The following is a 26401-nucleotide window of genomic DNA, read 5'->3' on the forward strand; positions in this document are numbered from 1 at the left end:
AAGATGGGTAATGGACCAGTTTCAAATGACACAACTGCGCTCACCCTGGCTGTCACCAACTTCTCCTGCCATCAACAGACACTGAGCCCGCTGACCCCAGAGTCTGGGCTTCTGGCCTTTCTTTGCATTCTGACCCAGCGATCTACCTTGAGGATTATTCCTTGTCTCTGAACATAATTATGTGGATGAGATAAAATGATGTCTGTGTACACTATTACTCTGAGAAAAGCTACTGCCGGCAGAAACATTAGCTCCCCTGAATGGGACGTAGTCTCTATCTTATGTGTGTCTGCTTTTAACAGTGACAGAAAGGGAAAAAGGGCAAAATTGGCTCACCATCTTGGCTGGCTAGTTTTATAACATTTTTCAAATGTTCAATTTCTTAGATAAAATTTCTGTTAACTCTGTTAATAGGCGTCTGAACCTAGACTCTGGAACTAGAACCTTTTCACATAATTACATAAACATAGAAACTGTCTTCAAGACAGTGCCACTGTAACCAGAGGTTGAAACGCCCACACCAGCTTCCAGCTGCCCCTGAGAACACAGATTTCAATCAGACAGGACGGTAACCAGCTGACGGGGAGACTGCAGGCTGTTGCTCACCCTTCCTGGCCATCTTCTCTTTTCTTTCTTTTCTCGTCTTTGGGGATTTTGTGCTTTGGGAATTGAGTTTGTGGAAGTTTGTGCTTGTTGAGGGTGGGTGGTCCCATACGTACGTGGAGAGGGTGCAGATATTCTTCTGCCCAGAGAAATTCAAACGCCCGGTGGCAAAGGCCCTGTCCTGGTTCATCATGTCTGTCACCTGGGCGGGGAGGTAGTTGGAAGCAGCCATGAACATCTTTCCCATGTAGCCACTCCAGGTCGAAGGCTCTTCTGGTCGACTGGGGGAGCAATGCATAGGCCAGGATGAGCTGCAGGCACCGGCATGGATCCAACATCCACACATCTGAACGCTGTGAGCTGTACTCGGCGCAACAGGGAGAAACTGTGCCGTAGCATAATGTTCTGCCCACCTAGAACAACTCGGGACATATCATTCTGGCAATACCAAAAGGGCGTCAAGGGCTTGTTTGTCCTTCCAAAGAGCCATTGCAAGCTGTTAAGAGGTACCCAATGCTACTGCTTTCCTACATTAAAAAAGCTGTGTCTGATCATTAGTCTGATTTCTAGATTTCTAAACGGGGCTAGGGTAGAGAATGTGACGGAATCGGTATCTGGACTCTGTAAAATAAGCTCGAGCCTTGTCCTGGGCTCACGGCAGAACAGACTGATCTCAGCGTTAAGGCTGCCCAGCCAGACTGAGGGGGAAGCAGGCCTCTGGGCAGACACTCTGGGAGGCACTGATTACAGTCCTGGAGCCACCCAGGTCCCCAGCGATTCATAGTGCTGGAGACAATTCAAAGGGACCTGGTGCGCCCCCTGCAGTCATCACAGTTCATCCTAGCAACTCCGTCAGACAAAGCGGGTGACTGCTCTGTGCGAGAGAGACGCGGAGATGGACAGGGCACACACACCTGCCTCTGTGCTCCTCACAGTGGGCAGCACATTGAGGACGAGGGCGGCCACACGCGCTCCCAGAGCACCCGCTGAGAGGCCGCCTGTCTACGAGACCAGGTCCCGGCGGGGAACACACACCGCAGCTCAGAAGCTCTGGGGTTTATGTCTCACTGCTACCAACTGGCTAGGTGGTCTTTCGACAAACCTCTCTGGGCCTCGATGTTCTCATATGAAGATGACAGGCCCTTCTAGGCATACGACCATCACTCTGTGACCCTGAGCGTGGTGACACGTACCTTACTGCCTGCCCAAGAGCTCTGTGCTAAGCAGGGGAGGGATTTACAAAGAGGTATAATATCCAGGTCCTGAGTTCAAGGTGAAGACATAGTCCAAATAAATAAAAAGAGAAAATGAGCAGTTAACGTAAGATGCCACATAAAGGACACAGGCAATGCTACTCCAGTTCCACAGGGGAGGGAGTGGGGGGTGAGCATCCTTCGCTCTCAGTTCCCATTTCCTCATCTGGAAAGCAGAAATAACCACAGTCACTCCCTGTGAGAACTAAGAGGGAACGTACAGCAAGGGCCTCCCATAGCATCTGGCACGCGGCAAATGCTATTTTACAAGATGGTGTCTCTAAGGCTGGTGTGATTGAAGAGGTCCTGGGGGTGGTGGCCGCTGAGCTGGGCTTTGAAGGTAGGTCTGACTCAGGGCCTGGGGTGGGGGCGGGACAAGGGCACTTCAGAGGGGGACGCAGATGAGCAATGCAACCGGGAGTCACAGCCAGGCTGGTCTGGCTGAGGTGGAAGAGGCAGGGAGCCCACAGCAGCAGATAAGGTGGAGCAAGAGAAGCCTTGAGTGCCAGGCTGGAGGATCTGGGACTTTATTCCCAAGGACAAAGGAGAATAAAGGTGTCTGAGGAAGAAGGGTCATGTTCAAAGAAGATTTTCAGAAGATTAGTCCAATGAGAAGATATAGGATGGATGGGTAAGAAGAGACTAGAAGGAGTGAGACTAATGAGGTGGACCAGACAAGAGATGTTAAAGACTTGGTTAAGGGCAGTGGCCTGAGAAATGGGACAGGGGAGGCAAATGTGAGCCACCTTATACAGGACGCATTAACACTTCATGGACCGCTGAGGGCAGAGTCAAGAGCGACTTGGAGGTTTTGTTCCTGGTTTTCTGAGATCACTGACAGAAACAGGAGAGCCTGGAGAGGGAAATGGGTTCAAGTGGCAATTTCCTCTCTTAAGCACCAATAATAAAGTTAGATGGAGACGACTAAAGTGGTGGTTTGGGATCACTCCATTGCAGAACTCGGGACCAAAGGCTATCTTAAAAGTTCAGCCACCCTCCAGTGCTCCAGCCCACCACAGCGGATGATGGATTCAAGCTCCAGAAGAGATGAGGGCTTAAGTTTTAGAAGCTGTCTGAGAAGTTACAGAAAAGTCTAGAAAACAGATATAATCTTTGGGGAAAATGTGCAGAGTAAGAACTACAGGGAAAACAATAGGCTTTGGGATACATATAAAGAGGGATGGACATTTGAAGGGTTCCAGCAAAACTGAGGAGCGAGAAGGGAGCAGTTCCTAGTGTTCAAACACCAGCGGGGGACAAGGTCTCCCGAGAGAGAGTGTTCTGCCAGCTTATGGAGGGAAGTCAGAACTGGGACCGAAAAATCCAGGGCACAGGGACTTGGACGCTGGTGCCCTTGGATGGAGTTTCAGAAGTGGGGGGACAGAGGCTGGATACCATGTCAGACACACACGAATACATACGTGACAGAGCCTGGGTACTGTATCATACGAATTAGGTGGAAAAAGTGTTTTTCTCATGAAAGTTCTACCATATTATGAGGAGAAGAATTTCTTCCATCCCAGAAGATGGGTCTTTCTTGGTACAACTGTGAACCCGGCACAGGAGTATGTCCTTGGGACACGTCCACTCTGGAGCGGCTCTGGAAGCCTGGCGGGGGCATAAAATGTGGCACTGACATGTAGACCCTGGATGTGGAGACAGAGCCTGGCTTTGAGCAAGACTCTGAACTTCTCTGGACCTGTTTCCCCATTTATGAAACTCCCACTCTCCTGCTTCTAGGAATGTTGAGGGGATGCGGGGAGGAAGTGTCTGAGATGCTCTATGAACTGTGAAGCGCTCTGTCAACGTACAAGTGTTGCTATTGCTGACTCTATCGCCTGTTTTCTGAGTGTAACTGAGCTCATCAGTACTCTTCACGTTTCCATTTCCTATAATGACACTAAAGAGAAGTGTCAGGAGACATGAGGTATCTGAAGTCGCCTGAGAAGGCGTGAGCCATCTACTGTGCTACTAGAAGCAGGATCTTGACCTTGGGAGGAGGGCTGGGCAGGGTGACACTGCCATGGATGATGGCATGGGAGGAGAATTCTTCTGGAAAGTTTCACCACTTTCTAGTATAAGATGTCTCCAAGAGTGGACAATGGCACGCACCTAGCGGGTACTTAACACTATAAACTAGTGCTCACACACCAATGGCAGGCAGCGTTTCTAGGGATGGCCCCAAGATTCCGCGCCCTGGTCCCTGGAACCTGTGACGGAGATGAGACAGCAGTCCTGAGACTGTGCTGTGTTATACGGCCCAGATGACGGTAGGTGGGGGGATTATCCAGGTGGCCTTAATCTGATCACAAGAGCCTTAAAGGCAGAGAGCTTTCTCCAACTAGTGGCAGAAGGGCAAGCGGAGACATCGAAGCATGAGAAGGAATCAATGTGACTTGCTGGTTTGAAGGCTAAGTGAGAAGGGATGCAGCCGCCTCTCAGAGCTGAGAGCCAGCGAGGAAGCGGGGGCTTCACTGCTACATGGCAAGGACCTGTGTTCTTGCCAAAAACAGGAAGGATTTGGAAGAGGACTCTGAGCTCCAGATGAGAACGCAGCCAGCTGACACTTGGATTTCCGCCTCATGAGACCCTGAGCGGAGAACTCAGCCACACTGTCCTGGACCACCGATCTACAGAACTGTGAGATCATAGCTGGGTGCTGTTTCAAGCCATTACGTCTGTGGTAATTTATTACAGCAGGCATGGCAATCGACTGGACAATCTCACCCATGCTTCATACGGCCGACCCTCATTCCACTCCCACCGCAGTTACAGCCACGGGCACTGAGCACCCGGTGGAGGGGGTAACAGTGAGGATGACTACACTGCTGCACTTACGGCTAGACTGGCCAACACTCCTCGGTGGGTCCTACGTGCCAAGCACTACACTGAATGCTTGAGGTCAAGGAGGTCACTTCATCCTCACAACAGGCCTCAGATGCGTCCACAATGATTATTGTTTCACAGATGAGGAAACTGAAGCACAGAAAGATTAAATTATCTGCCCGAGGCCTCGCAGCTCATAAGGGGCAGAGCTGCGGTGCAAACTCAGGAGGGTGGCACCAGATTTTGTGCTTCCATGCATTACACCACTAACATCCACACACCACTAACACCCACTCACCACTAACACCAACACCCACTCACCACTCTGGTGAAGGCATAACCAGTACAGCCAAGTTTATGGCATTCACAAAGAGAAGAAATCACTTATGCTGGCAGTGGTCAGCAGTGCAGAATAACCCGGACCTGATTCCTTTCGTCTAATGAGTATTTTGCGTCTGGCGCTGTACTTACTTGTTGGTGAGGTGCTCCAGCTTGAAGATGTGCACGGTCTCGGTGTTGCTGGAGGCGCAGAGGAACTGTGAGTCCATACTGAAAACTAGAGAGCTGATTGTCACATACCTAGAAACACAGCAACATACGGACGAGTGAGGCAGGAAAATGAGGGTAACTTCCTTATAGTCCAAAAATCAGCTTTGCAAGAAAACTACACGTATCCTGAAGAGTCTAGTATTCTAAAATCCCTTTAACATTGTGTCATTCATATTTAGGAATTAACATTGGAAGGACCCACAGAGGGTCACGGTCTCGGGTGAGAAGAAACACAGCATTGCTCCTTCCTGTCAGTGGGGAAGTTTTCTAGCTGCAAACCCTACAGCCAATAGGATCTCAGACCATGACACTTTTTTATTTCCATGGAAGGGGATCAGAAATTACTTTTGGATTGTGACTCCCTCACTCGCTCATTTCTCCTTTGCCGGCTGCCCGTGCACACATCAAAAAAAGACTCTCATGGCTGAACGCTGTGTTAAAATGGTGTCTACCTTCTCAGGTGTACTATGCACTACGTGGGGGCCTCCAAGGCAATTACCTGAGAAAGGACAGTTATACCTCCTCCGGGGGAGTGGAGGGCACAGAGCCACCCTCGGCCTCTCCCTAGATGGCGGCCAGCTGTCCACTGCAGGACTTCTGTGGGTACTTTAAAATGGGTTTACAGTGAACACAGACCTTTTCATTCCTCTCCGAAACTCATAGAGCTTTTGCCCATCAGGTACAGAGAACACCCGGATGACAGTGCCCTGGAAAAGAAAGCAGGTGGACATTTCATACCATGAATGGCTTCGCACAGGACATGTCCCTTTAGAGAGGAGCTTGGTTCAGAATATCTGTCTCTGAAGAGGAAACACCAAGTGTTAAGCATAGAGACCTTCTTGTTTGTATATGCGCCATAGAAGTAATTCTTGGAATGTGTTTTAAACACTCTCTGCTCCCTTTTCATCCCACCCTAGCCTGAGGCTCTGTGAGTGCTCCTCAGACTGCTCCGGCTTCCTAGAATATTCAGTCTCTGCCTGCCAAAGGACACCTGTTTTTCACGGCATTTGAAACTCAACTTTATCATCTCCCTCAATTATTCTAGTCAGAAGGGATCAATCTCTTCTGCTAAACAGCAAAGCATTTTGTTTAGACCATGTTCACGAAATGCAGCATCTATCTCTACCTATGAGGATCTGCATGCACATTTCTAATAGGACTTTAAGTTTTTGGGCAAAGTATCTTGTATCTTGCACAACACAGGCCTTCGACGTGAAGAATTAATAAATGCATCACTGTATCACAACAGGTAGGGCCAAATTCTCCCTCTGAAATGAATTCTGAGTGGGCCCAGAGACCAGTCAGTCCTTGTGTCACCAGTCTCCTTCCATCAGGTCTTTGGCACTGCGGGAGCCATCCAGCAAACCCCGACAGGAGGAGAGCCCACGAGGATGCCCCGGAGCCCACTCACCTTTTCAGATGCGCTCGCTAGTTTGGAGCCTGAGGCGTTGAAGGTGATGGCAGCCAGTGTCCCCTCGTGGGCAGCAATAGTGCAGACGGTTTTCTGTTGGTAAAAAGGGGAAACGGGTACTGATGCTGGGAAGAGGGAAGATGGATTTCACCTCCCTCTCCTTCCTCTTTTCTTACAAGACACTCTCCCTCATTTGCCAGCTTCCCTGTCTCTCTCTTTCCACCAGACCATTTACATAGAAGCTGTACATTGTTTTCTGGTATTTCTAGATTCTGCTTCAAGGGCCTCTCTGTTTCTATCCCTTCTCCTGCCCTCGGGAAGATGGACAACCAACAGTTTGCCCAATGCAGAGTGAAGTCATTGTGGCTCTTCACGCACGCATCTTTGGGCACTTCCTGCAGCAATGTGCTCCGCTCTGTGAAGCCTCGGAGAGCAGAGGACAAGAAATGTGAAACAGCTGCACACTGTCACATGCCGGGACATGGCACAGCATGACACATTCAGTCCAACATCAGGCCACCAGCTGGCAAGTTTCCATGATGCTGCAGATGTCTGCCCTGGCCTGGCATGCTGCCTCATGGTTATGTTGACTGATGGCAATGATGGCAAATATCATTACCTTCTCCTCCACACAACCGCTGTGGCCAGAACAAACTCCGCACTGTTGCTTCCGCCTCCGCACCTCACCCCACTGTGGCAGCGCCTGCTCATCGCCTGCCACTGACCACACAGCCAAGCAGGTGAGCTGGGTTGGTGAGGGTCACTGTCAACTTACCAGGGAGTGTCCATCGTAAAGCACAATCTCGCCTGTAGTCAGGCTTCCAGGGTAGGCCACGTAAGAATTGGAATGGTTGATGGAGAGGGCACACAGACCTGGCAAAGAATAAAGAGCAGATGAAAAGCCAGTGTCCGTGGGAGAGAGCGTGCTTGGAAAGGGCATCTGAAAACAGTACAGCCACAGTGCCACCTACTGGTGAGGGGAGGAACGGCTTTGCAGACATTGACTTTCAGTTGATTGTTCTAATCAAAGACTCCTATAAAGTAAATTCACAGGGGAAAACTTCATGATTTGACACTGCCCACGTTCTCTCCACAGCTAAGCAATGAGAATTTAGAATACTGAAAATGTTCTTTTTCACATTTTACCCAGAGCTCTGAAACAACATCTGCTTCTCTTCCGATTCCATTACCTTTAAGGGCTATAAGAGGATCGACTCCTAACTGAAAAAAATCTTCCTACTGTGAAAGGGCAGTGTGTGTTTGCCCTTCTGCAGGTGATTAAATACACTTGGCCAGTCATTTCAAGTTGGAGAAGAGGAGGTGGGGGGTGGGGGTGAGGACCTATTGAGAAATCGCTCAATTCTGAGCCAATGTCCTGCCTTGATAAGGGCAACGGGCGCCTCCAGAGGTGGAAGTTCATTTCAAGGCTTCACCTGCAGTTAACATGGTGTGTCTGCCACTGACACAAAGGAAAGAAAGAGGACATTTTGGATTTAAGATGTTTCGACAATATTCTGGAAGAGTAAATAGCCAATCAAACCATTGAACTAACATAAGCTATTTTTATTTCCAAGGGGAAAATCCCATTAGCATTTATGTAAATGATTTTCACAACAATGGTTTAGATTAATAGAAATGTCCAGGATAGAAGTGAATTCAAGGAATTACCAGAACCAAAAGCATTATCAGAACAGGAACTACATGTTTAGGTCAGAGACACATGTTTTTAAATAAAAAGGTGACTGACATCTTCATTACAAGTTAGTATGTTAAATGGGTTTCTTATAAAAGTATAAGAAAAACTTTAGATCAGGCAAAAATGTACTCTACCTAATCTGCTGGGAGGAAGAGCTGAGAAAAAAAATCAAATGTTGAGAATTGGAACCAAGGTCCTAACTCCTGCTCTGGCTGTGCTCTTATTACTCGCCACACAGACCTGTGGGGGAAAGGGACAGAGCCCGGCGCCCTTACCTGCAGGATCTGGCACCCTGCAACCTCTTGCCTGTACAAGGTCACCCTGGGCTCCAGCCTTAGAAGAGACCACTCATATCTTCCCAGTTTTGCTCTTGGAACCCAATTCCCCATCTCATTTGAGTTCTTTGCAATCCAAATGTGATTTCAAGAACAGCTAGGCAAGACAATTTTCTTACCTATTCTTCTCAAACTATTCCAAAAAATTGAGGAAGATGGAAATACTCCTAATACATTCTATGTGGCCGACATCACCCTGATCCAAAAGCCAGACGAGGACAACACAAAGAAGGAAAATTACAGGCCAGTATCTCTGATGAACACAGATGCAAAAATCCTCAACAAAATATTGGCAAACCGAATACAGCAATACTTTAAAAAGATCATACACCATGATCAAGTGGGATTCATAACAGGGACACAGGGATGGTTCAACATTGGCAAATCAATCAATGTGATAGATACACCACATTAACAAAAGGAGGAAGAAAAATCACATGATCATCTCCATACATGCAGAGAAAGCATTTGAGAAGATCCAACACCCATTCATGATAAAAACTCTCAATAAAATGGGTATAGAAGGAAAATGCCTCAACATAATAAAGACCATATATGACAAAACCACAGCCAACATTACACTCAATGGGGAAAAACTGAAAGCCATCCCTCTGAGAACAGGAACAAGACAAGGGTGCCCACTCTCACCACTCTTATTCAACATAGTACTAGAGGTTTTGGCCAGAGCAATTAGGCAGGAAAAAGAAATAAAAGGAATCCAAATAGGCAGTGAAGAAGTGAAACTCTCACTATTTGCAGACGACATGATTTCATATATAGAAAACCCTGAAGAATCCATCAGAAAACTGTTAGAAATAATCAACAACTATAGCAAAGTTGCAGGACACAAAGTCAACTTAGAAAAATCACTGGCATTTCTATACTCTAATAACGAACTAACAGAACAAGAACTTAAGAATACAACCCCATTTACAATCACAACAAAAAGAATAAAATATCTAGGAATAAATTTAACCAAGGAGATGAAAGACCTATACAAGGAAAACTATTAGACATTGTTGAAAGAAATCGAGAATGACATAAAGAAATGGAAAGACATTCCATGTACATGGATTGGAAGAATAAACATAGTTAAAATGTCCACTCTACCTAAAGCAATCTACAGACTCGGCACAATCCCAATCAGAATCCCAATGACATTCTTCACAGAAATAGAACAAAGAATCCTAAAATTCATATGGGGCAACAAAAGACCCCAAATAGCTAAAGCTATCCTGAGAAAAAAGAACAAAGCAGTTGGCATCACAATCCCTGACTTCAAAACACATTAGAAAGCTATAGTAATCAAAACAGCATGGTACTGGTACAAAAACAGGCACACAAATCAATGGAACAGAACTGAAAGCCCAGAAATAAAACCACACATCTTTGACAAAGAAGCCAAGAACATACAATGGACAAAGGAAAGCCTCTTTAATAAATGGTGCTGGGAAAACTGGAGAGCCACACACAAAAGAATGAAAGTAGACCATACATAAAAACCGACTCAAAATGGATCAAAGACTTGAAGGTAAGACCTGAAACCATAAAACTTCTGGAAGAAAATATAGTCAATACACTCTTTCACATAAGCCTTAAAATGGTCTTTACAAATACAATGTCCACTCAGACAAGGGATACAAAAGAAAAAATAAACAAGTTGGACTTCATCAGATTAAAGAGCTTCTGGAAGACAAAGGAAACCAAGATCAAAATGAAAAACAACCTACTAACTAGGAGAAAATATTTGCAAATCATATATCCAATCAGGGGTTAATCTCCATAATATATAAAGAACTAACACAACTGAACTACAAAAAAATAAACAACCCAATCAAAAAGTGGGCAGAGGATATGAACAGACATTTTTCCAAAGAAGATGCACAGATGGCCAATAGGCACATGAAAAGATGCTCAACATCACTAATCATTAGGGAGATGCAAGTCAAAACTACACTTAGATATCATCTTATGCTCATTAGAATGGCTATAATCACCAAGACAAAAAATAATAAATGTTGGAGAGGATGTGGAGAAAAGAGAACCCTCATCCACTGCTGGTGTGAATACAAACTGGTGCAGCCACTTTGGAAAACGGTATGGAGATTTCTCAAAAAATTAAAAATAGAAATACATACGACCCAACTATCCCACTACTGGGTATTTATCCAAAGAACTTGAAATCAACAATACAGAGACTTATGTGCCCCTATGTTCATTGCAGCATTACTCATAATAGGCAAGATGTGGAAGCAACCCTAGTGCCCAGCAACTGATGATTGGATACAGAAGATGTGGTATATATATACAATGGAATACTACTTAGCCATAATCATTCCATTAGCAGCCACATGGATTGACCTGGAGGGCATCATGTTAAGCGAAATAAGCCAGACAGAGAAAGACAAACACCATACGATTTCACTCATATGTGGAAGATAAACAAACTTACAGACAAAGAGAACAATTTAGTGGTTACCAGGGGGAAGGGGGAGGAGGGTGGGCACAAGGGGTGCAGGGGCACATTTATATGGTGTCTGACAAATATTAATGTACAACTGGAATTTCACAACGTTATAAATTATTTAGACCACAATAAAGAATTTTTTTTTAAAAAAGCTAAATATTGAAAAGTACAAAAAAAAAAAAAAGCAGCTAGGCAGGCAGAAGGCATCTGGCCTTGAGAAATGGGGGAGGGAAGACAATCAGGAGATTGCACGGTGGGTTCCCACAGGAGTGGTTAGCAGAAAGGATGTTAAGATAGAATGTGGCAGCTGGGGAAGGACGCACCAAACCAAAGAGTTAAGATCTTACAAATGCAGCGGGTAACTGCTGAAGGCTTCTGAGTACATATGATTAAAAAGAGCAGAGTTAATCAAAACCACAAAGAGATACCACTTCACACCCACCAGGATGTCCATAATCACAAAGACAGATAACCGGAACCCTCATACACTGCTGCTGGGCACGTCACATGGGGCGGTGCTTTGGAAAACAGCCTAGCAGTTCCTCAAAAGGTTAAATATAGACTTCTCTATAACCCAAAAATTCCACCCCCAGGTATATGCCCAAGAGAAATGAAAACACATAACCACATAAAACCTTGTATACAAATATTCAAAGCAACATGATTCATAATGGTCAAAAAGTAGAAATAACCAAAATGTCCATCAAGTGATGAATGGATAGATAAAATGCGATATCTCCTTACAACGGAATATTATTAGACAATAAAAAGAAATGAGTACTGATACACACTACAACATGCATGAATCTTTAAAATATTATCTAAGTGAAAGAAACCGGTCACAAAAGATCACGTATTATAGAATTTTACTTATACGAAATGTCCAGAATAAATAAATCTATAGAGACAGGAGGCAGGTAAGGGTTGCCTAGGGCTGGAGGCAGAGGGGGTGATGGTTAAGAGGTATGGGGTTTCTTTCTAGGGTGATGAAAATGTTCTAAAATTGATTGTGGTGATGATGACACAACTCTTTGAATATACTAGAAGCTACTGAATCGTGCACATTAAATGGGTGAATCACAGGGCATGTGAATTGCATCTCAATAAAACTGTTAGGAAAGAAAGGCAGTGTTTTAAGAATACTTATCTGGCAGAGACAGGCTGATGATATGGGCTCAAGACCCAGGTCTGCCATCTACTATTCTCTGGCTGAGTTATTCGTGGCCTTTTCAGGCCCATTTCCTACCCGCGAAATGAGGGGGCTACGGTGATCTGGGTTTCTTTCCAGCTTCAACATTCCAAGCCGCCCGTCTTCATGTGCCTCTTCTATCTGAGAGTATCGGGCCCATCTTTGGGGCAGGGAAAGCTGGGACTCTGAGCAGGAGGCTTGGACAATTCTTTCCCATTGCCCTCCAGGGTTTTTTTTTCAATTGAGGTCTAATTGACATATAACATTATATTATTTTCAGATGCACAACATAATGATTGGATATTTGCATATATTGCGAAATGACTACCAAAATGTCTAGTTAACATCCGTCATCATACATAGTTACAAAATTTTTTTCTTGTGACAAGATCTTTTAAGATCTACTCTCTTAGCAACTTTCAAATATGCAATACAGTATTATCGCCTATAGTCACCACGCTGTACGTTACATCCCCAAGATGACTTTATTTCATTGCTGGGAGTTTGTACCTTTTGACTCCCTTTACCCATTTTGCCCACCCCCAACTCCCTGCCTCTGGCAACCATCAATCTCTTCTCTGTAGTTCTTTCTTTCTTTCCTTCTTTTTAACAATTTCACATATAAGTGAGATCATACAGTATTTGTCTTTCTGTGTTTGACTTATTTCACTTAGCATAATGCCCTTAAGGTCCATCCATGTTGTTGCAATGGCAAGATCTTTCCTTTTTTATGGCTAAGTAATACTCCATTGTATATTTATACCACATTTTCTTTATCCACTCATCCATTGATGGACACTTAGGTTGTTTCCAGATCTTGGCTATTGTGAATAATGCTGCGATGAACACGGGGACATGGACATCTTTTTGAGCTAGTGTTTTTGTTCTCTTCAGATAAATACCCAGAAGTGGAACTACTGGATCATATGGTAGTTCTATTTTTAATTTTTTGAGGAACCCCCATATAGTTTTCCATAGTGGCTGCACCAATTTACATTCCCACCAACAGCGGGAAGTGTTCGTCCCTTTTCTCCACATCCTCACCAAAACTTGTTATTTCTTGTCTTTTTGATAACAGCCATTCTAATAGGTGTGAGGTGACCATCAGAGTTTTTTGTTAATATGTAAATATCACAGAAAGGAGGAAAGACTTCAACTTCTTCAGCTAACATGGCACTTTCTGTAATACCTAATGGAGAATGACACGACACGAGATTCTAATAAGAAAGGGACAAAGGATAACGGCTCGGACAGAATACTCCGACATATAGCCGCTAATTTGACAGTTTTGCCTCTGGCCTTGCACCTCTGCCAACCTATCTGAATTCAACCAAGGGATCCTACACACAGACTTAATGCAAGTCCCCAGAAATGCTTAACATGAGTTCCGTCGATTTCTAACGGTCTAATTCTCAGACAAATCCACCTAGCTATAAGAATGCTTCTTCACTTCTTGTGAAGCCCCCCAGGAAAGTGTGAAGAGTTTGCTTCAGGCTTAGATATAACCATTCTACTAGCTTTCTGTTTCTGTCCTAGGTGTCACACAAAGCCTTTTCTTTGATATTATTTTATAATATAAAAGTGATAATGTAAAAAATTTGCAGAGCCCAGAAAGCATAAAGAAAGAGAATAAAAATCACCCATCACTGTAAAACCCAGAGGCTTTTCACTATCCTCAATATTTGAGCATATTTTATTCCAATCTTTTTTCTATGTGGGAGTCAGGTATTGATACGGTTTTTGGACTTGTTTTACAACTGACACACATTTTCATAAATCGTTGTCAGCTACCATTTCACTGAAATTGTTTGGCTGTAATTCTTCCACAGCTGGAGAAGAAGTGTGTGCTGTCGATTCAAGAACCAGTGGCATTATCAGCTGGAACTGGAAGGAAGGCCCGTGATTCTAAATCATCCTCCCGTCAACCTTAAAGCAAGTTAAGGGGGATTTATCAATGCGGCTCCCTCTGGGCTGAAGAATGTCTCAGAATGTGCTTTCCAACTTTCAAACCGAGAAATCTTCTTTGTGCTTGCCAATGCTCTACACTACTGAGGATGAGAGCCTTTTACCCCACCTGTATTACCATTTCAGAAAGCCCTCGCTGAGGAATACATCTGACTTTGCTCTAGTACACACATTGCTGTGTGGTATAGCCTGCTCCCTCCATATTCCATAAAAGGCTGCAGGATCTACGGCATGCCCAAGTTCCGCGGTTGGCAGAATTTTTAGGGAGATTTCCACCCTCAACTGCTCAGTGCACAGACTGCTGTGCTAGCAGGAAATTAACTTCAAGCCCCGTCTGGCCAAACCCTTTAAAGGAAACAGCCTGCAATCTTTGACCCAACACGAATGGGCAAGACACAAATACAGACAACAGGAAGGAAATTTACAGCCGTATTAGCTACTGAGCACAAAGCGATGGTAGAACTCTGTTTATATCATTTATTTGTGGTTCACTAGGTCAAAATACATTCAGAATTTGTGTGCTCAAGCCAATTACACAAGTGATTCTATCTCCCTGTGTACCCATTAAGAGATTTATAATACCAAGAACCAGAGTTTCTGTCTTATCTTTTTTGTTCAGAAAATATATTACAGAATGAGAACAAATAAAGGAGACTCCCGACCTCTGAGGATTTGATGGTCATGGTTTTGACAGCTCAGAGGCCACTGAAGCTCTTGAGTGAGGAACTGGTCATGTCACTGCAGCGTGACTTTGACCGGTGGGTGTGAAGCTGCCTTTGGGCTGGAGCTGGGCTGGTGGGTGAACCTAGCAGATGCCCGCGTGTGCAGGGCAGACGTGCTGTGCTCTCGCTCACTCCATGCCCTCAGTTCATCCTCCCATAATAGCTTGGTGGGGTAAAAACGATCATCTCCATTTCACTGAAGAAGAAAGTTGAGATGATAATTATAAATTTCAGGATGTGAAAAGGTCTTGGGCTGACTCTCCAAAGATCGCCAAAGGTGTAATAAGACACATTCTGGTCTTTAACCCACTCGTGGCCTTTCAGGAGGAAAAGCTAAATCTGGCCCTGAATCCATTTATAATGTTTATCTGAGACAGAGAAAACACCTCCCATTGTTTTTAATTTTTCTTGAGAAAATTATTCCCTTTACAAACAATACACATTCTCTCTAACATAAAGTACAAACAGCCCCATGCTTTCAAAGTCTTTTCTCCCTGTTTAAACTGCTAACCGTGAGGCAAACGTGAGTTTTCTGAGCTAAGGAAAAAAGCTATACTTGCTAAAAATTAAGAGCAGATGGGGAGAGGGGCTGGCCCGGTGGCGCAGTGGTTAAGTGTGCACGTTCTGCTTCAGCAGCCTGGGGTTCACCAGTTTGGATTCCGGGTGTGGACATAGCACCACTTGGCAAGCCATGCTGTGGCAGGCATCCACATATAAAGTAGAGGAAGATGGGCACGGATGTTAACTCAGGGCCAGTCTTCCTCAGCAAAAAGAGGAGGATTGGCAGCAGATGTTAGCTCAGGGCTAATCTTCCTCAAAAAACAAAAAAGAGTAGATGGGGAGAAACTTCACTTTTCACAGGAGGAAGAGGCCTAGTCCTGAAGTCCCCCAGCCTGACCAGGCTGGGTGTGTGACTCTGGGAGTGAGCACAGCTGACCACTCCGCTGACAAACAGTCTTTCTGCTGGAGAGGGCAGTGACTATGCCCAACTCCTGTCTTTTCAAAGAAATGGAGAGCCAAAGGCAGCTTTGAGCTCTCGTCTGCCTGGCACATCCCCTCTCCAAATCCACCTAAGTCCAGCTCAGCCCCACCTCTCCCAGAGCTCTGCTCACATTCTGAAGCTCCTCTCCCGCCCTATCAGACTCCAACTGTCTGTACCCCACGTCCCACACCGGATCCTAGCCCTACCCAAGGCTGCTTTTGCTCCCAGTACAAGCATTTGTCTCGTACTGTCACAGAGAACACACCGGTTCAAGGAACTAGTGTGGCCAGATTCTGGGTTCCTGGTATGCGTTGCCATATCTGATCCTGACAGTGCCCACTATGGTACCACGCACACAGTAGGTCTTCAATAAATGCTTTTCCAGATTAGTTCAACCTCTCATTCCTAAAACAAAAAACTTACGACTCATAGATCCTTCATTTAGTAAAATATGCTTAAAAGTCCTTATCTCACAGAACTTTATAACGGCCTCAATGGCGTTGTTTTTTAAAAATATTTTGTCATGGCTGAAGTTTTCAAGCACTGAGTCAACAACAAATGGCCATCTACACAACTGAGATGGAAAGGAGGAAATGAGGCAGAGGAGATGTTTACTGCACGGCAGGCCATGGGCTGGTCACTCTCACAAACACTCCCTGGTTTAACTCTCAGCTGATCCTTGAGACGGGTATTATTATCTTATTTTACAGATAAGGACACTGAGACACAAAGAGTCCAGGTGACTTGGGTTGGGCTGCACAGATCTTGAAATTGAGTGAAAGTCAAAGAATTAGGAAGTGGCAGTAAACTACAGCAGTCATTTAATGACACTAAATTGGAATACGATTTACAAATATTAACCTGACTCATTAGATACACAGATTGTTCTGGTTTGACGACTCCCCACCTACCACACAACGAGGGACTTTTCTCGTTTACTTCTAGAGCCAGAATTCATAAAACATCATCATCTGCGACTTCAGTCTAACAAATCCAAACTATCCCCATTCTTAAATGGGAAACTTATTAAACAGGGTTACATCCCGAGAATTTAGTCAAGTTCAATATCCTAGCGTATCATCCAAGTAGAGAGATTTCTTTGTAATGTAAACAAACACACTCCTTACGGTTGGGATTGTCTTTCTCCTAATCATGTGGACACACCAAGTCAAAACCTGCTTCTAATTATTACACCTACTCTGTACTAAACAACCACCAAAAATAATTAGGGGTATACACCTTCTAATATCAGATGCATGAAATCTCCTACACGCCTACCTTAAACGCCTTGACACATTTGCTGAGAATAAGTCCCAGATGAAAGGGGTTTCTCACAGGCTGCAATGAGGGCCACACAGCTCTCCTGTAGGATACACAGCCTAATATAATTGGAATCTGCCGCCGTTAAGAAAAAGCCTCGAGGTAACCACCAGTAAGACTTGTAAAGCATAAATACCGCTTCAGGTTTCAATGTAGGTAGAAATGCAGCTCATGAAAGGGGTGCCTGGATATGAGATTTGGGGGTATCAATCCTGTTTTGGGAGCTCACCTGTTGGGTTTGCAGGAACATCCAGGATCGTCTTCAGCAGCTTCATGTCTTTAATGTTGTGAATGTAAATGGACTCCTCCAGGCACACCAGCAGCCTCTGTAATCACACAGACTCGTCAATCTACCGGACTGAGTCCTCGCAAAGGGACCAACCAAATTGAAATCACTTGCCTTTCATGAGAGTCTTAATTTGATTCTAAACCTAAAGGAGGAAGAATCTGAGGGTCCATTTGAAGATTATGGTTAGGCACATGTGCATGCACTCACATGCACACATATACATCATTACCCACCTGAACAGAAGCACAGAATACAAGATCTTAAGAAATTTCATTTAGAAATTGAGGTTTCTATTTTTTTTGTACTGTCCCCTCTCCTTAGAACAGGGACCTGAACACTTCCTGAACAGACCCCCTTTGCCATTTCAGACACTTTCCGGTAAGCTTTTTGGTCCCTTACTCCCGTCTGACAGGCTCCCTTCAACGTTCATAACAAAGTCTCCCTCGTGTACAGATGTGGGCTTCTTTGCTCTCTCTGTATCACCCAATCTTATGTTTTACTCCTCTCCAAATAATTACCAGCTTTAACTTCATTCCACTCACTCTCCTCCAGACGCACTTTTGCCCATTTTCTGCAGCCCTGGTAAAGAGAATTCAAGAAGCCTCCAGCCCTGGTAGGAACACCCCATTCCAGGGCCTGCCGTCCCCTGCAGCTCCGCTGTGCTCAGCTCCTCTTCCCCACCCCCTCCCTTCTCTTCCTCTTCAAATGAAGTGTCAGCTTTACAGCCTCTTCCCAATGGCCATGTGCTCTCCCAAGTGGAAACAGGACACCGGGTTAACGCGCTGCATGCATAAAGGAAGGGAATGCGTAGCTCAGTACAAGTGCAGATGCTGGTTACCAGAGAGGAGCTGCTGGGAAGGAATTTTCGGTCTGGTAGCTCCTTCCTTCCTCTGGGCAGCCGCCTACTGCCTACATGCCTGACTCGGCTCCCTCCAGGCTGGTGGCTCCCAGACTTTGATGAGCACCCAACCACCTAAGGCCAAGGCCTGGACCTCCCCGGAGATTCTGGTTTGGGAGATACCGGTTCAGGAGGTTGGACAACAAGTGCCCCAGGTGATTGTGACGCTTTTGAGCCAGACGTTTTTATCCCAAGGAACAATACTTGGAAAGGGAGGTACCTAAAAATACTACGAAAAAGCAGCAGGCTCTCCTCCTGGGAAAAGCCTGCCCTACTGTTTTCCCAGGAAGATGCCCCACAGCTCAGAGAAACGGAGACTGTCACTTTAACCAAGCAGAAAAATAAAATTGAAACACCTTTCTCAATTTTAATTAAGGCTCTGTGGCCACAGGTCTGAGGCTGCTCTGAGGAGCAACAAACTCTAACAGGGTCTCAAAAGTGATGACAAGTATTAGTATTTCTCCATGAAATATGTATTCTCTGACTTGCCTGGTCCCTTTGCCCCTTGCCAGCACTTACTATGGATTAGACTATATTACTCTACGCTTGTTTATGTTCTTGGGTTTCTGATAACCTCTTGTGACCCCTCCCAGCCCCACACCCAACCCCCAGAATAGCAGGTCCTCAACATATGTCTCTGGCAGGACCAGCATCTACATCTAGCTTGTCTGACCTCGTCTGCATCTTTTCCCACCAGCTCTAACAGCACCATCTGCTCTGTGGCCCATTCAGCCAAATTTCAGGTTGCCCCGTGCTGGCTGCAGACAAGAATTAAATGGGAGGAAAACAGACAAAACATTCAGAGGGAAAGAGGAGGTTCTTGGTCTTAAGTTCAAGGGAGAGCATGCCTCTGAGGATGAGCATGACCCTGGGAACTTCCTCCTTGAACAACCAGTCTCCATCTTAGCAGAATCATGGGCTGGCCTTCAACTCAGCTCTTTCTGTCACTCTGGTTCTCATCGACTTTTCTAGGTATTATAAGTAATAACTCTTTTTATCAGTTCTAAAAAATATTTACAGTGTCTGTCCTCGAGCACCACAGATTCCGATTTAGCTTCAGAGGCTAGTTGTAGATGCCACATCTGCTCTGAGGGGCCCTTGTCATCCAGATGGAGGTTGAGAACAGACGGGCGAAGACTGCAAAAGTTTACATATCGAAATACATTGGGTTTACTGTCTTTATTCCATAAAATACATTTCCTCAATTAAGTACAAGGGGAATACCATCAACTAATAATGAAAAATATCACCATGAATAAGTGTTCTTCCTTTCTATATATTTAGAGGAAAATAGCGATTTTTCTTTCCACATAACTTCCTGCACGAACCTTTAGTTTTTTCCTGTTCTTTAAAAAGGAACAGGAGCTGCCTGAAGGCCTGGTGAAGCAGAGACACCACAGAACAGGCTGGCCTGCCTTGGCCCTCTTTTCATCTCCTCCATGGCTGGGTGGAAGAGCCCGGAGTACCACAGGACCCCTACTGGCAGGGAGGGGCTGCAGCAGTTGCCTAAACCAAAAGTTGTTAAGGCCCAAGCTGTAAGGTTTTAAGAAGAGCGAACCCAAAACATTTTCCAGACCTGTTCTGAATGATCTTAGAATAAGAAATGCCAAAGAAAGAGAGACCTGTTCCATCTGGGTTCCGAATAGCTTGGCCATTAATTGCTGAGGAGTTCTAGGCGCATGAATGTTCTTAGAAGATAGGGGAGAAGAACCTGAAAGTTAATGAGTGTTATACTGAGGCGAGGGTGGCATCTGAAGGTTAACAGACTCAGACACTTGAATAATCCTTCCTTGTCCCATTTGCTAATGAAAATATTAGAGAGTAAGAGAGAAATTATATAATTAAATACCATAGATAACTACTTGAGGGTTGTGATCTTTACAGAACATTCACCCAAACAATCTGAAAAAGTCAATCGGGTGCCAAAAAAGGATATTTAATTTTCACATCCTGGTGACTAACTATATGCAAAGATAAAAAGTTCTGCAATGGAATTTAATGTGCCACGAAGACTTCACAGAGAGCACCTGAGCCAGCAATTGAGCTTAAAAGCCTTCAAGTCAAAAACTCTCAAACTCCCTTTCCTTTCCTTGCCAAGAACCTGGGTTAATTTTCTTCTTTACTCCTCGCTTAAAAATCCCCATCTTCTATTTCTCAGGCTATTTCCTGTCACCCTCTCTGTGGAGACTTCCACAGTGGACAGTCAACCAAAACAGTGGATCAACTCGAAGAGGGAAGAATCTCTTCCTGCTCACAAACTTAAGAAAGCACTTTGTCTCATTTGTTAAAAAAATTAATTAGCACTGAATAATTCAGGCACAAAGAAAGAAGAAAACATTGTCCTCATGAATGCAATGACCTCTACCATCCTGGGAATATTTAATTGAATAGATAGAGCTGTGTGTCATATAAAGGATCTATCTGTTTGTTACAGGCAGTCAGGAAACATATTTATTGAGTGTTTTCCTACCAGGGACTGTCTTATCTACCAGGTCTTACAGGACTGAACAGAACAGACAAGAGTCCCCGTCCTCACAGAATATTTAAGGGCAACTCTGCTAATACCCCAAATACTTATTTAACAAGAAATTATATTTTTAAAGAGAATATATTGCATCGTTGAGATAAGAATAATTCTTCCTTCGCCAAGGAAAACACTACAAGAAAAAATCTTCAAGGGTTAGCTGGGAGAAAGAAAAGGGAAAGCACGCAACTGAGTACCGGCCCACTGGGAAAGCCCACATAACAGCAAGAGAAGGGACAATTTTACTGACTGGCTTCAGAACTTACCCGGGAGGCCACACTTTATCTGCAGAAGTTTCATTCTGAGAGGCATTACTGCCAGTCTGCAATGGATGCCACCGTCTGGGGCCCAAACCGGAGAGGCATCCCTCTGGTTTAAGGAGCCCCTGAAACAGCTCAGAGGGACAGTTCCAGAGCCAGAGTTCTGCCCAGCCTGCACCAGGGGAGAGGGCTTCCCTAGCCATTGACCGACATTCAAGAAAGAGCACGAGGCAGAAGGACCAGGGAGGAAAAGCCACTGAAACTATAAAGAGAGTAGACTCTCTTTACGATAGCCCCATAATACTAGACCTGAGCGCTAAAATCCCCTTTGGAATTTGATGCTTGTTGTAGACACACTCGTCTTTCGAGATATTCATCTTTTTCTTTGTTTCCAATGAGGAGAGGCCTTGCAACCTGGAGGGATTTCCCCTGCTTACCTGCCGGTTCAGCCTTATGGACAAGATGTTGCTGGAGTAGCTGTAATTACAGATCTCTGTGCCTTTCTTGAAGTGATAGACGTTCATCTGACGCGGCTTTGTATGACTCACCACCACCACCAGGCTGCTGGAGAAAAGGCGCTCCACGATGTAGACATCTGGGATTTCGTCTGGGAGGGAAAGCAGCCGAGGTTACGCGGATCTCAGGCTCCTCCACACTGAGCGCAGCTTACGCCAGTTAGTCAATGTTCTCTTGGTCTTGCTGACTGTGCGCCCTCCACCAACATGAGTTTGCCATGATTTTTTTTCCTCTACAGTGAAGCTTTAACCGTTTCCCAAGGTAGCAATTCCAAAGCCCTTTAAAATATCTCAAGTAAAGAAAATGCTAGTGACTAGAACACAAAGTCAGATTTCCAGAGCTTTCCTGGATGCTGTCTGTGTGGTGGAATCACCCCTCCAAGGCCCTAGGGTGCCACTGTTGGCTCTGTAAAACGTACTCGGAAGGTTTGGACAACCTCAATCTACCCTTTCTCTGTGAGAGGTTTCTTTTTTTAAAAAAATTTTTTAATTTAATTTAACTTTTTCCCCTAAAGCACCCAGGGCATGGTAGTATATCCCAGTTGTAAGTCCTTCTGGTTCTTCTACGTGAGCCACTGCCACAGCATGGCAACTAATAGACAGGTGGTAGGGTTCCATGACCTGGAAGCAAAACTGGGCCATCTGGGTGGGGAGAGTGCTGAACTTTAACCACCAACCCATCAGGGCTGGCCTCTCTGGGAGGTTTCAAAGGAGTGACTGTTGGGAGCCTCTGCTTTCAGAATCCTTCTTGTCCCTGGGAGATACAGGTACTGCCATGGGGGGTGGCAGTGACATAGTTAAATCTGTCCCCCCCTCCCCTTTTTGCTGTGCTCCTTGACCCTCTCTGGAATCCCTTTCCTGTTGAAAACAATCTGGACATCCGTGTTATGACCGGGGAAGTACTCTGGAACTCAGGAAGATGGTATATTAGTAAGGCTCCTGAGCACTCACAGGTGGAGGCCTCATGTCCTTCTGAGAACATTCTTTCCATATATGTGCCTTTTTTGTGCTTGGGAAAGTCCCATAGGGAACAACATAGGACAGATACAGAACAAAATATTCACGAAAATGATCTAATAAAAAAATCTTACAAATAAATTAGGAACCCAATATATTATTTACCAAAACACTTTCTTTCCAGGAAATCCACAAATTGTGTATTCATCACTATATGATGGCATAAATTATTACCGTGAGAAAATAAGAGTCACATTCCTAAACTAAATTTTTAAAAATATTCACTAGAAGTACTTTAACACCTTTGGTACAGACTATGCAAATGGAATGGTGTTGCTTTATTAAAACAAAGGAAATACTTCCATGACTGAATGAATGTTACCAATATTCTACAGTGCCAATATAATGCCATAAGTGACCTTTTTGGCTTGACAATTATAAAAATTGATGACTGTGAAAAAAGCATATGAAAAAGTATCAACAATAGGGTTTCAAACAAAGGATTTCTTAATACAAAAAGAAAATGTTACCTAAGCTATTGCCAAATCTTATTAAGTGCTTTGCTGTGGTTTTTTTAAAGCAAGCGGAGGCAAGGATTTGTATTCAAATCTAAAAAATACTGACTCCTCAAATTTGACGGTTAAGGGAGGGACACGCAGAAAGTTCTGGAGCACCACAGATTAAAGTCTAGAGGAAGGATTTGGTGTCCCTGAGATCTCTCACACACACACACACTTACTGCTGCCATGGACTTGGTCCAGTTGCTCCACGGAACTCAAAGAAAACAGCTTATAACCGGCTTTGGTTCCAATTGCTAGGGATCTGTGGAAGATAACGACAGCATGGCAATGACAACAGGTACTATCTTCTAACCACAAAGCTGCCTGAAGACAGACACCCTCTTTCCATCTGGCCTCAGAGGGGACAAACACACACCCTCAGGAGCTTTGATGCTTGATAACTTTCTAACTGGCGAGGCATGTCTTGTCAGGTGGGCAGGTACTGTAAAAGGAAAAGGTCAAAGACGTGAAATGGCTAAGAGACCCGAAAATGTATGGGCTCTATCATCAAAGGAAATGTCAAACCTACTAGAGCCCATGCGTTCTCAAATGGACAGAAATAGGAAAAATAGAAAGTTTAACCATATTCATTATAGCGCCACCCCAAACATAGTTAGGGGTCTTTTGGTTGTTTGAGAGGTAGTTTACCCAGAGGTAAATTATTTTTTATTTTCTTGATGACTTTTTTTGGCTTAGAAAATACACAATCATAGTAGGTAAAATTTAATACATGTTTCCTTTCATCGCTTCCATGAAAATATCCTGGCTACTTCATATCAGTAGCTCTCATCCCTAGAGGAACATTAGACTCACTTGGAAAGTTTTCAAAAAATACTCATGACCGTCTACCCCTGCTCACCCAACCCTGAGCTTTTTATTTAATTGGATTTTTTTTTTCAAGTTCAAGTATTCTAGTGTGCAGCCAGAGTTGAGAACTCTGCTTTATTCTCTGTTCCACAAAGCTAGCATCACAACCAACAAATAAGACCAAACGAAACACTTATCTGAGACAATGTGGGCTAAAAAAAAAAATCTTGTTTTCTTAACTTTTCACTTTTCAACCAATAGATGAAGACAGAGTGTGAACCCAGGTTTCCCTGGCCTCAGGATGAAATCAGCGAGTCAATTTTGTTCAGCGGCTTGGCATCCCTGTCTGGCTCTCTCCTTCTTTGCCCCCCACACCTAAGTGATGAACAACTCTTACACAGAGCACACTCAGAAGAAGAACTCTGACCCTGAGCATTTCCATCCTGGGAAAATGGATGTCGGAGATAATGGACTTTGAAATGGTCCCTGTGGGACTAAAAATTAGTCCAACTTCCTCATTTAAAACAAATATATGAAAAGCTGAGATTTGTTCTTCACAGGAAAGCATATGCTAAAATAAGCAGCTTACTGCCACAACCTTTGGTCACCAGAGCTCTGGTTTCACTAGCCTAAAAAAGAGAAGGTCACATGATTTCCCTGGGATCTTTTTTTTCTACCCAAACGTTAGTTCTTCTCTGGGACACAGGGAGAGGCGACTACAGTCAACTTTTCCTCAGCGAGGTAGCTGCTTCTCCAGTCTGCTGAGCGGCTAAGCTGGTGTGGCAGATATTTGCATAAGAGCAGCAGTGCACTTAGAACTGGGTTTGGCATCCCGAACCACAGCGTCAGTGATGACAAACTGCACTGGAAAGGCACTGCAGCCTCTTAAAACTTCAAAATATACTCTGTAGGAATGACTATCTTTAAACTTTTCACATAAATATCAATGCATTTAGTTATAAACCGAGGTCTCGAAAGCTTGCAAGGGGAAAAAATACTGTAACTAGAGTCTTATTAAGCAAAAGAGCTGGCAATTTAAGGTAATTTTCAAACATAAGCCTTGCTCCTGGAACAGAAGAATTTTATATGTGAGAAAATGGTGGCGTGATCACTATTATGTTTTGAATGATTGATCAATGGCTACCAAAGACTGAATCAAGGGATTCAGACTTAGACCTCATTTTATCCATAAGGCCTTTCTGAAGAAAAAAAAAATTCTCATTACCTCTCACAGAAATAGCGTTTGGGACAAATACATATCACCAATCAAATGAAAAAATGTACTGAGAGTGTTTAGCACAGTGCCAAGCACGAAGTGTGAGTGAAGGAGACTGGCGAGGTTTAGCTGTCTTCATTCACCTTCTGCAGAAATCCTGGCTCCCAAACTCAGCCTACACTTATAGAAAAAGACACACTGATATTCCTAAATGGATTCAGTAAGGGGCTTGCCTTACTTTAAAATCCAATGTCATGTCCTCTGTGATGCAAAGCAACTGGCTGTGACAAAAACTTTTATTTATAGGTGAGACAGAGCTGCCCAGCAGAACCTTCATCCAAGAAAACAGAACTGACAGTAGGGACTAAGGAAATTAACTTTCAAAGCACCCTACGGTTTTGAAAATAACATTCTTATCCAATTGCTACAGAAACCTAGGACTTAACTAGAGTGAAAATTAACAGCACTTAAAAAAAACTAATAAAGCAGAATTTACAACATTTACTATCAGTAAGCAAACCAACTCCCCTCCCCTCCTTAACCTGTGTTCAGTTGGGAAGGAAAACACCCAGGCATTTCAACAGCCAGCCCCTCTTGCAAAATGTTTCTTACAAAACATCAGAATTTTATCTAGACCATCATTTTTGTCAACTTTGGGTCTCAACCCATGAGTGGATCCTAAAAACAATTCAGTGAGTCACAAACAGCTTTAAAGGAAAGGAAATAGAAAATATCAGAGGGTTTTGCATATAACAAAGGTAAACACCATTTTGTGAATAGCTTTTCAGTGATATTATACGATATGGATACCGGGCAATGTTGCTACACGTATTTCTCATTGTGGGTTGCAGTCAAGGAAAGCCTGAAAGTCACTCATCAAACTAAGCTGTCCAGCTATCCGATTACACAGTTTTTTTTTTTTTGAACAAAGGCATATTGTTTGGCATAGGGTGTTTTTAAACAGAAACACAAAAGGAATGGAAGCCAGAGTTGCTTATGGTACATGATGGCCTTAATTACACGACCGAATGTTCAATATTAGCATAGCCCAGTCCCT

General features: G+C 44.2%; 1 protein-coding gene across 4 annotated transcripts in view; it reads right to left on the reverse strand.

Moving 5' to 3' along the window:
* The window catches only part of WIPI1 (WD repeat domain, phosphoinositide interacting 1), a 32578-nt gene that overhangs the window by 4983 nt on the left and 1194 nt on the right, over nucleotides 1-26401 (reverse strand). For all 4 annotated transcript variants that reach the window (XR_011493906.1, XM_014847667.3, XM_070483490.1 and 1 more), the window contains exons 2-9: nucleotides 23501-23583; nucleotides 21727-21896; nucleotides 17548-17644; nucleotides 7418-7515; nucleotides 6643-6735; nucleotides 5868-5938; nucleotides 5154-5261; nucleotides 720-884 (exon numbers count right to left, since the gene is read on the reverse strand). Coding sequence is in view for 3 of the 4 variants with exons in the window: in XM_014847667.3 (XP_014703153.1) it covers nucleotides 720-884; nucleotides 5154-5261; nucleotides 5868-5938; nucleotides 6643-6735; nucleotides 7418-7515; nucleotides 17548-17644; nucleotides 21727-21896; nucleotides 23501-23583 (885 nt within the window). In the remaining variant the exon portion in view is untranslated. The remainder of the gene's footprint in view (nucleotides 1-719; nucleotides 885-5153; nucleotides 5262-5867; nucleotides 5939-6642; nucleotides 6736-7417; nucleotides 7516-17547; nucleotides 17645-21726; nucleotides 21897-23500; nucleotides 23584-26401) is intronic.

Source organism: Equus asinus, chromosome 13 (genome assembly GCF_041296235.1).
Source record: "Equus asinus isolate D_3611 breed Donkey chromosome 13, EquAss-T2T_v2, whole genome shotgun sequence".
Taxonomy (NCBI): Eukaryota; Metazoa; Chordata; class Mammalia; order Perissodactyla; family Equidae; genus Equus; species Equus asinus.